The 12,007-nt window shown below is 36.9% G+C and overlaps 1 protein-coding gene across 1 annotated transcript in view; it reads right to left on the bottom strand.

The window, feature by feature from the left end:
* Positions 1 to 2,146: 2,146 nt before the first annotated feature.
* The window catches only part of LOC121409332 (abnormal cell migration protein 13-like), a 59,736-nt gene continuing 49,875 nt past the window's right edge, over positions 2,147 to 12,007 (bottom strand). The window contains exons 2-5 of the mRNA XM_041601268.1: positions 5,957 to 6,122; positions 5,036 to 5,310; positions 4,481 to 4,603; positions 2,147 to 3,435 (exon numbers count right to left, since the gene is read on the bottom strand). Of these exons, the coding sequence (XP_041457202.1) occupies positions 3,068 to 3,435; positions 4,481 to 4,603; positions 5,036 to 5,310; positions 5,957 to 6,122 (932 nt within the window). The 3' untranslated portion in view covers positions 2,147 to 3,067. The remainder of the gene's footprint in view (positions 3,436 to 4,480; positions 4,604 to 5,035; positions 5,311 to 5,956; positions 6,123 to 12,007) is intronic.

The raw sequence follows: 12,007 nt of genomic DNA on the forward strand, positions 1-12,007 counted from the left end.
AAAAATTCAATTAACCCTAATTTTCTATTGGGAAAAAAGTGGATATAATAAAAAATATACTAATATCCACAATTCATGATTTCAATTGTCTTTATTTTTTAATTTCATTATTACTACTATATTTCAACTTCATTTTACCACAAAAAATCAGGTAGGATATAACTGAATATGCTATTCACCTTTAATCGCACAGGCAGTGTTACATGCAATATGGGGTAAAATGGACAAAAATATCTGCAAAATTTTATGGTGTACACTTTTAATTTACCATCCACAAGACACATCACCATATTCCACATCAATCATTGATGTTACATATTTCATGAAGTACCTCATACAATCAGTCCTCTTTATAATCACAACTAACGTCAGCTCACTGTCCAATAAAGTGAAAACACAGCCTAAAACGTTGCATGGTTGGTATATTCCAAGTTACTTTCTATTTAAACAAAAATTATTTCCTCATAATGTTCCCTTGCACACCTGAATTCCCTTAATGTGCAAATTATTCACTCGGAAAACCATGAGGGATTTTACATGACAGCTTTCTTATTGAATTGTGTTGTAAATGCACACAAGTCACTTATGATGAAATTACAAACAAGAATGATCCTTTATTGAACAATGCGACGCAGCGGTGTGCGATAATTGTATTTGAAAGTGCAATACCGTGCCTTCTCCCTCTCTCAGCGTTTCCGGAGGATTGTCACCATGGAAGTTATCATCTCTTACTTCAGCACACAGATACTTTGTTAGGAGAGATGTCATTCCTTTGCCTCGGCAGCTCTACTCAATAATAAATTCCATGACGTCATTTCCTAACAACGTACTCTGCTACCACAAAAATATTTTTAAACAAGCCTGATATTATAACCATATTATGTCAGTGTGAAATTTATCTTTTTTATAATTATCAGAACCTATGAAATTGTGATTACATGAAGGCAAAGGAAATGTGCACACGCTGAACATCCTATCATGGGAATTTCTTTTTTTCTCATTCACACATGCTAATGATTACTTTATTCTTATATACATATGATATGTAGGGTCGGAGGCCATTTGCATCTGGAAATATGAAGAAGACTGAATATTGGTTGCTCTATCAATAAATAACCTTAATAAAGGAAAATGACACCTTTGAAACAAGATAGCTCGTGCGAAAATAGAAAAAAATCAAAGAAACAGATCAACGAAAGTTTGAGAAAGATTGAATAAATAATAACACAATTATGAGCATTTGAAGTTTAGATCATTATTATAATGCAGATCCTCCTAATGGCAATGCGACATAGATGTGTGATATCACATGTGAACAACTTTGCCATTACTTTTGTATACATTTCACTTAAAATGCCTCTTTATCACATCTATCAGTAGATAATCTATTCTTTTTACATGTATAGGAAGGCATGTAATACAGATTTTCAAAGAATACATTAAAAAGAGCTTGTATCACCATAAAAAAGAGCAAAAGGAGACATTTTGGGGGCATTTCTAGTCCATCAAAGTGACAGTTGTTCACATATGACATCAAACATCTTTATTGCATTGCCAATAGGAGGATCTTGAAAGCATTAGTAATAGCAATATTCAAATGCTCATTATTTGTCCATTTTTCTCAAACTTTTATTGATCTTATTCTTTGATTTGTCTGTTTCCACACAAGCCTACTTGTTTCAAAGGTTTTGTTTCCCTTTATATTTATTACACATCCTACAGCCTATGAGGTCAATCATCTATATGCATACTCTGTTATAAAAAAAATCACTGCACATTCATGAAAGGCTTATATATGTTTTTCTTCCTATTTTGCTGCAATTTTTTTTTTTGGGGGGTGGGACACTTCTCATTGTAAGATTGGAGTGAGTAATGAGTAACACAGTTGGCAGCAAGATATCCACAAAAGTGGTAATTTGAGATTAATCCAAGTTAATCTAGGATTAAACTTTAACCCTAAAATGGCAGGGGAGTTGGACCATCCCCTTCATCTGTTACACAATCTATATAGATTCCACCCACAATGTACAAATCTATGTATTTTGGAAATAAGCATAATATATGTCACAACTTTCTTAGTTTCAATCTAATTTTGAAAAAAACAAAAGAAAATCCTGTGTGATGCTTGTGTTCATTTTATTGATATTTCTTCAAAATCACTATTTTAGAGGAAAACTAGAGTGAAATTGATTATTGCAAGTTTTCTCTTTCTTTTCATGATCATTTAAGAAATATTGTACAGTTAAAGGGTCTACTGAAAGGATTTACTGTTGGATACCCTAATATCTAAAACATGATTCCAACAAATAACAGCTGAGATATTCTAGCCAACCAGTCTTGTATCTGTTCATCCACAATATGCAATTTCTTGGTGACATTTGCTTCTTCTTTTTCATTAATCATAATAAAACAATATCCTACACATTGTTAGACAATAGGAATCTACATAGCAACCAGAAAACAAACATTGGTCCCATAAGAAAAAAGTTCAATACAAATATAGTATATAAAATTCCCATAATGTTTGAAACAATTTGCTAATGCTCAGTTCATTTTCATGTAATTGGACATTTTTTTTTAATACAGTGACAATACTATTTAAAACAATGATGCTGACATGTATACAGATAAGAAAAAAATTCTCAGTTCTACATCTTTGGCAATTGTAGAATATAGTTCTGAATGGAAAATAAGCTGGGCTGATAGGATATTATACATCTTTTTGTATATTTATTACATTAATTAATCAATACAAAAGCTACATTATTTGAATCCGAGCTAAGCGCTAGCTCTATATACATTTCCACAAGCATAAGTGACCTGTATGTTCCTCCATTATCTAATTTTCTGAAGGGGTGAGCATGTAATACCTGTACCAAATAAAATGACCATTCATATTAGCAAAAAATGAATATCATTTTCACACCGACAGAATGACATACACCATAAACAAACGTATAAATAATAGAAAAAGGTGAGTTTTTAAATTAGATATATGCTACAGTGCAAAAGTACATCATAATTCTTATGCAATGTGATAGTCATAATATAACCTGGGGGTGCATCCCTAGACTTTCTGCGGGAACTCCATCCTCCCGTTCTCATAGTTATACGCTACACTGTATCCCCCGTTGTGGAAAGGAGGGTAGCCAGGCGGAAAGTTGGGGTAGGGCCTCCCTGCCGTGTTGCCGTTTGACGCTTGCGATGAATACGACGAGTAGTTGGAATTGTGGGAAGGGTATGAACCTGGTCTTGGCGTAGGGGGCGCCCTGTATTGCGCCTTCTGTTCTGATTGGTTGTTTCGTTTGGAGCAGCAACAGCAGCAGACTATACATAGAACAATTAGACAGAGAAGGAGAAGACCCACTGCAGCCCCTATCGCTGCCATGACGGGTACGCCTAGCGTTTCAATACCCTTCTCAAAAATATTGGTAGCTGCACAGAAAAATAAGAAAATATTCATAAATAATTAATAAACTGATTATAAGCTTATAATAGTACAACTCCACATCTGATTACAGAAAAAAAAGCCTACAATATTTGGGTGTTAAAAGAATTGTCAGGTGTCACGTGGAGCGTTGTGGCCCAGTGGATTAGTCTTTGGACTTTAAAACAGAGGGTCGTGGGTTAGTTTTCTTCAGCAAGAAATTTATCCACATTGTGCTGCACTCAACCCAGGTGAGGTGAATGGGTACCTGGCAGGAATTTATTCCTTGAAATGCCACAGCGCTGTAAAAGGCTGCTGGGCTAAAGCCAGGGTAATAATATCCAAGTCCTTTGGAAGCGCATAGAGACGTTTTTATCATGAAGTATATTTCAGAAACGTTGGACTAACAAATTCAGTCAAAATAAAATCCCTGTGAAAATTCAGCTTACACATTAAGATCATGATTTATTCTTAGGATGATATGGAGTGTTTATAGCATGAATAATATGAAATTGGGATATACGTAATTATGTGTACACAGAGTTGTTCTACAAAGTTCCTGGAAGGTCCACAATTCAGACCACCTTAGTAAAGTCCCCAAAACAAGGGTCTGTGCTTGCAAGTTTGTGATGGCCAAGTGGCAGTATTAGTGCATGGCAAGCAGTAGTATACTGCCCTCTACTGTCCATGGATGACAAAATCCATGTAACTCTCATTCCAAGATTTTTTTAAAACCATTCTACTTCACAAAAATTAAATCTCATGCAGTGTATGTAATCTTGAAAATGCCTTTGAATACCACTTCATGCCCCATGTCCTACAAAGATTTGCAATTGATCCAATCAACCACATCTATGGAAATGGAATGCCAGCAGTGTCAACATTTTCTTGAAAATTCAGTGTGCCTCTCTGTTTACAAAGGACTTTGTTAAAATTTCCTATAGAGTATACTATGACAATGATGGATTTCCATAGAATTGAGGTTGATCGGATCTATCGTAACTCTGTCAGACGGGACCAAAATATTATCATGCAAAACTTTGTTGTACTTACATGATTTACAAAAACTTGGTTCCTCGTCACTATCATCGTTACAGTTTGGCATGCCATTACACGTCAGCGAGGAGTCTATACACATTGTACCATCGTTGCACATGAAGCAGTCTGGTGTTCGCTCTGTAAGGGAAGAGAAATATCACTTGGATTGTCTATTTCATAGCGGTGGTGAAGGAAAAATCAATTATCAATTATGATTCAATAATCATTGAATCATTGATCAACAGCAATATTTATTTTTTTGGCCCCATTGTACTAACTAGCTGTTATATGAATGAGGTGTTCATATTGATAGGTGAATCTGATTACATTGAATCTCCTGAGATTGTTGGGATCATAGAAATCTGTTTGACTTGGGCAAAATTTGACTTAGAATAGTTCAATGACATATCTTTTATACAATCTAGTTTGAAATATTGCTTTGACTTAAGGGATTATTTGACTTTGAGAAGGTCTACTTATTTTACTCTTAATACTCAAGCCATCTCTGGACTTCTGAATGACTACAAAGGCAGAATAATCATACTTAATTAGAAGTGTGTTTACATTTACCTTGTGGATTTAAGTAGGCTGTATATGTGAACTTGATGCCATTATCTGGGCTTGGGTATTCATCCGTTTTAAATCGTACAGTGACCACATTGCTAACAGACTGGTAGTCATCTGGAAATTTGCCAGTGCCGCCACACAGTCGTACCTCTGGTGACAAAATGTTGCTTTTGATGAGGAAGAGGTTACCAGATTCATAGATTGACAACGAATCGCCCTCAGACCGACACCTTCCCTCGCGGCTGTCGTATGACCGTGCAACATCAAAATAGTCGAACCTGAATGCAAAGAAATACCCAGTGGACATGAAGCAACGAGTGAACTTTCCTGCAACATAACATAAACATAATGTTCCTTCCACAACCGTATCAGGTGGGGGAAGAATAGTAACTAGGATACAGGTCAGTGATGTCCACTTCTAAAACAACAATCCAGGGAGTGTAGTGATCAACCAATTATTTCTTCACCTTGGTATTTCAAACCCACAGCACAGATTCAACAGGGCATTTTGGTGAATGGGTTCTTCCTCTACACCCTAAAATAGAAATGGTCAAAATAACAATTATGCTGGCGAATATATGTCAATATTATCCAAATCATTGGAATGTACAAATATATTGGTTGAATTCAATCACTATTTTTGGTCAGACCCATATTAACACAGTTTGGCTATTCTGGCAATGAGTAGATCCATAGTCAGTACCTAAGGGTGGGCCCAACCCCCCTGACGAGTCACAACTGATCCTGGGGACGTGCCACCCCCCCCCCCTTTCGAGGACCAACATTTTTAATTTGTAATGAAAAAATGCAATGAAAACAGATGTGTGCCCCCGTCTTTTGAACTTGAAGACCTTTTTTTTGCTCACTTGAAACGTCCAGGTGCATGTCCCAGCCCCTTGAGCACTAAATAAAAAGAAGGCCCACCTTATATTTATATGTTGTCCTTGTTTTGCATTGACGGTAAATGTGCAGTCCATATCACTCTGATAAGGCTCGTTCTCTACGTCATAATGCGAGGCAACTTTCCCTGCAACATCAGTCACATTCTTTGGTAAGCATAGGAGGGAAGGTACACGGTCTTGGATGAATACTGTCAAGAATGAGAGAAAAACAAAAATGAATTAATAACACAACGTCAGAAGAAATTATTTGTTAATCTTTAAAGCCACTATGCCAGAGACACATTGAAGAGCACCAACTCCTGATCAAACTTACACGTAAGCACTAGCGTACCTAAGGGGGGGGGGGCAGACTGCCCCCCTGTTGAGTCACAACTAATGCAGGGGACGTATCCCTGCCCCCCTGACAAGTCACAAATGATCCAGGGACAATCATTTGTAATGTAAAAATGCAATGAAAACAGATGCATGCCCCTCTTTTGAAGTTGAATACCTTTTTTTTTGCATGTCAATTGTTTTTCTGGGACAAAATCCTTTATTTGTGGTTGAAAACCTTTTTTTTTGCTTGTCAAATTTTTCGCGGACGAAATATCCTAAAAAATCTGCTCCCCTTTAGGAAAATCCTTGGTACGCTGCTGCACCTGCATCCCGATGAAATTATGATATCTTGTTTTATTTCCTTCTATCCTACAATGGTGGATAATTTCCTTCCAATCTTTGCAACATCCCAAAGTATTTGAAAAGAAATAATACTTTTCAGTATGCTTCCAGACATTCTGTTTGTCAATACAGAGATCAATCGACCATTATATATTCAAAAACAGCATCAGCATGCAATTACGATTGTTTGATGAAAAAAGGTATGTAATAATGATAATATCAATAATCCATTGTGGGGGCATTTTAGAAAGAACAAAAATTATACTTGACAATGAATACAATAAATACTTGAATAGTAACAACAATTTTTTTCTATAATAAATTCTTATGGAGAATGAATACAAAGTTTAGTTCAGACTACAGATACGTTGTTTATACATTTTAACGTCTAATATGTAGAAAGGTCAAGTGGGGCCTTGATGTAAAAAACAACACATAGTAGCATTAAGTAAAAGAATTGGCGGGCTATGATAATAACATCAAAGGTTGTCAGAGAAGTTGATCACGATTCATTTACTTGATTGAGTTCAATCGTGCAATCAGGCAAATTCAAGTCTGCATGATTGATAATTAGAATGTACAACAATGTCCAATGCTTCATCTCAATACAAATTGGAGGGCAAATTATGAATTTCTGACATTAAGAAAACATCCAGTTATTTATTTACATTGATATGAATGGCAATAAAAATGCATTCATTATTGGAAAAGTGGAGACTGAGTAACTAAGAAAATGAGAAAGGATGAATAATAAGTCGAAAAAATGTTAATCATCAGTCCACACGGTGTGGAAAATAAAAGAACAATAAGAACGCGGGAGTTCCTTCAAACGTATCCTGTAGCAAATATCACTGACCGTACTAGAGAATGTAGGATAAATATAAGTGGGGTTGGCTGTCCATACACATAATGGTCACCTCTTTCATTCGCATCTGCATGCATCTAACTTCTTGGAAAGATGGCTGAGATTGTGGCCATGGTAGGGAAACTGTCCCGAAAGTAGGAAGGCATGTTTTGATGGTGAGAATGTTGTTGAATGGAACTTTGACATGGGTGTAACATGCTGCGATTGTGCCCCTTATAAATACAAGAAATGAAGTGATTTTTTATTCAACTGTATACAACACTATCTTTGGGCTGCAGTCAGTTGAACTCCAATCATTATAGTTTGTTGTTTTTATCAAAATATACAAATATTTTATAAACAACTATAGTCATTCCACCTTTAGCAGATGGACATAATGTAATATTATTAGTTGTATGAATATTGGATTTTTATTCCTTACTTTTTCTAATCATTCTTAATAACATTATCTTTCTATTCTTTCTTTATCACTACTACAGTTCATCAGTTTTCAATTAGTATCAATGTTCTTTCTTCCAGGGGTGTGAGTGGTCATAAATAAAAAGATCTGAGAAAAGCTGAAGAGTGTTGAACAAATCTGAAGTAGAAAGAGCTCCCCATTCAGATGGAGCTCCCATACTTTTCATACAGAAGAAAGCGCAAGCTGAAAATTTGAAATCAGATAAAAATCTGATCTCTTACACCCTGCATGTTCTTCTTCTAGATTATTATTTTCATTATCACTATTAGGCCTATTATTATTAATCATCATAATAATCATGATTATTTTAGGAGGGAGTGGGTATAATCACGCAAGTCATTGTACGTTATTATTCGACACAATACTTCACAAAGCGCCTTGTTATCAGTATATCATTGACACATCTCAATCAGAGGATAATTTTGCTCTTCTGAAAAGGTCACGGAGGGCACGCGTTCATTTCTTCCATATTATTCTCCGATTCGAAATGTCACGGACGACAATTTGGCCGGGGGACACTTATCACACCGTCACACTCACCCCCACTATACACAGTGAGTCATCCACGATGCCCATTTACTCAGTCGACACACTCTAGCCATGCACGGTGCGTGCGATGCAACGGTCCCGCATAAAACAGCCTCACATGGGAGTCTCGCTGTGGCGCCCGCAATACATTTTCGTCTACTGCTGAAGGCTAAAATAGCAACCGGATGGCGACCAAAGAAAAATGGGGTTACACTCAAGATTGATCATATCATAGTCATAAATAGGATGATTAATAAGCTTTCAAGCACGGTCAAATGGTCAAACTATTGTTCAGGGAGACACACGGCTATATTTTATGGGTGCTATTCCTGTCCATGATTCAATAGGAATTAATCGGGGTAAGAAAACAATAAATGGCGCCACGTTCATTGTCCATTAAAATAATATTGCGACCATTTCGATACTCTGCTAAAATTCCTTAAAAGCACCTACGCTTTTAGAACCCACTATCGTATAAACATGGTGGCTTTTGCCATTTAACATGTTTAGTTTATCGTGACGTCATCTCACAAATCTCTGGAAATATATTTTTTTCACGACAATAAAATAAGAAGTGTTGCGTTGTCTTATTTTAGAGCTACGTCGAAGCACAGGCCTGTACCATACCATGTACATAATTATGATCATGGTGGTGACGGGAATTTTTTGTAAAGGCGGGTAAAGTTTATCAAGGGAGTTGAAAGTAGAGGGTCCATCCCATGTATCTGTTTATAGCAGACTAGAGGGATACTAAGTTGACAGGGGACTTTGCCTCATAAACGGAAAGAATAATGGGTTCGAATCCCAGCTACAAAAGTTAGACCCTTTTCCCTGGTCAATAGAGAAGAGTAATGGTATTAGGTGACTATAGAATAGAAATGATTGTGTGTTATACAGGGGTCACTGGAAGGTCATATAACTATTAGATGAAATGGACGCTCGAGGTAAATAAGAGTATATTCAGATTAATAACGCTTGGAACAGAATATTGTTCTAATTATTCCGTCCGCAAACACCGCCCAATGCAGACTGACAAAGAAATATCGGTAAATTAGGGTGAATATTATGGGCAGACGAATGAAAAAAAGAACGAAATGAGCAACGGATGAGTGAAAATTGTAGGTTTAAAATTTGATTCGATCAATGACGCATAGTTTAGGGTGGAAATTGAATTGATGACTGGGGAAAATGGGTTTGAGAGGGATAGTTAAAAACCTCAAATTCATTCCAAGCGATTGTTGAGCTAGCTGAAGACGAAATGCACGTCTATGCTATCAGAATATTGGGGTCAGCCCGAGGCCATGCCATTATTATGTAAATTACTTTGACATGGTTTTGTCCAATGGAGAGAGGGGGTCCGTCTGCTCCTCTTTGCAATCTACATACATAAATGAAACTACTTCTCATACTTGCAAGTTCTACTATTATTATTCATTTCTCAAATTAAGAACTGTGGGTAATTCGCATTTCAATTATCGGCTACAGGCATCAAGAGCCAAATCTTACAGATAGGCAGGAACTTCTAAGTGAAATATTAATATAGTGCAAGCGTGCAAAGATTTTGGGGACATCACATGACGACGATTTTTTTATCCCCCCCCCCCAACACCCTCGATATACCTCCAAGGATGTGTGATTTTTTTTTTTTTGGGGGGGGGGGGGTCACATTTAGTAAGCATCGTTATCATGGTTGTGTCCATATGCCCTGGCCTCAATGCAGCTTTTCAAAGGAGGGCACATCACGCCTATACAGAAAATTATTTGGGAGCCAGCTGATGCCCATAAAATCATCACTATTCATAAAATGAACTCTATTTCCATTCCAGAAAAAAACAAACCTCGTTTAAAAAAAATCCTCAAAACAACGATTCAATACAGTGACGTAACAAACCAGTCCTCGCGATAATGCTTAATAAACTTTTCTCAAATCGGGAAAACTGGCTTTTTAAAAGCATTCGGCGATCTGATATGATATCAATATAAATCCCATGCGAATAAAAAAATCTAACCTTTACGGCTTTTTTAAATTTCATCGACAAAATACCGATTGCCTTTCTATAAATATCTTATACGTCCCCCGCTTTATCCTTTCTCTGGTGATATCCTTCTCCCATGCAGTTGACAATTTCTCTCTTATTTCAACTTTCCGACAATACGCGATCACAAAGAGCCGGGACCAAAGATACACATTCATCCTTGTTGGATAATGAGATGTGAGTCACAAAAAAAATAAATGGAAATATAATAAAAACCACCTATCAGAAACGATTTTTCGCGAACATCGAAATCGCATCCACCAGGCTGGCATTCACCAAAAATGGGCTAAAATATTTACGATCATACCTTTCAATATTCGGCGACAGCTCAAAGTTCATCCGTGTGGGATAAAAAAAAATATTGCTTATGAGGAACCCTCAATTTTCTCTCCTGATTTACGAGGGTATCAATTTCACCCTTGTCTCAAAGTCAGTAAATCTATCACTCTTGCAGACACTGGATATGGTCTTCTCAAATTAATATGCTTATTGGGTTTTTTTAAAGCATTTCTTGTCTACAGTTTGCCTTTTCACGTTGGTGAAAGTGAGGGGTGTGAAATAATAGTTGATTCATAACCAGAATTTGGCGTCTGACAAGAGAAATTATATTGCATCAGTCGATCCGAAATGAACAGCAAGCCAGAAACAGAAAAGAAACGTGATGAGATAAGAAAGAGGTTGAAGGGGGGATAGAAAGTGGGTATGGAGGGAGAAAGGATTACAGATGCATGATGATCATCATGGTGATGAATATTTCATGTCTCGGAACGCGACGAATTAGGAAACGCATCACCCCATCTTTACAATAGAATAATGTCTGTATCCTCATATACGGAGTGAGACTTTAACATCTACGTAAGACAACACATGTAAACGAAGCACAATCTAGTCTGCCAATGACTTCTTTATGGTTTGTGAATGGCAACTTTGTAGAATTCCACAAACAAAATTCTATTCAAACACAATGATGAAATTATCCATTAAATACAGTCATGAAGACAAGAGTGGACGATGCGTTTAAGTCCTGATTCAATTATCGAGCTGACAGTATCAATAGTACTGGGATTACTGTTTCAAAGAAAATCGTTTCTCTTGCGCCCTCGACAAGGCAGTAAGGCACCCTCCCTTTAAGAGGTTTCGGATGCCTAATAAAGCCCGCGCATATTGCACAGAGTGAACGACTTTGACTATCTCAACTCATTAGACGAAACATAATTAGGTAAACCGATGAGGACATTCAATTTATTAAGCAGAGACACGCAGGCCAGTCCCTTGATCTATTGCCTTCAACGAAACAATGTGGACATACTACTAAAAACGCGGACGCCGGACATTCGCCCGAAGGGCAGTCTATCCATAAACGTCTTAATTCAATTGCTTGTGAGGAGTATCATGAGCACACTTGGGAAATCTTTGGTTTCATCTACCCCACACGAGTCTTCTTGATTAATACATCAGTGTATGGCTCTGAAGGATCAACTTCAGAATTGGCAGTTGATACAGCACGATAGGATTCTTTATATTTTC

Source organism: Lytechinus variegatus, chromosome 2 (assembly GCF_018143015.1).
Source record: "Lytechinus variegatus isolate NC3 chromosome 2, Lvar_3.0, whole genome shotgun sequence".
Taxonomy (NCBI): domain Eukaryota; kingdom Metazoa; phylum Echinodermata; class Echinoidea; order Temnopleuroida; family Toxopneustidae; genus Lytechinus; species Lytechinus variegatus.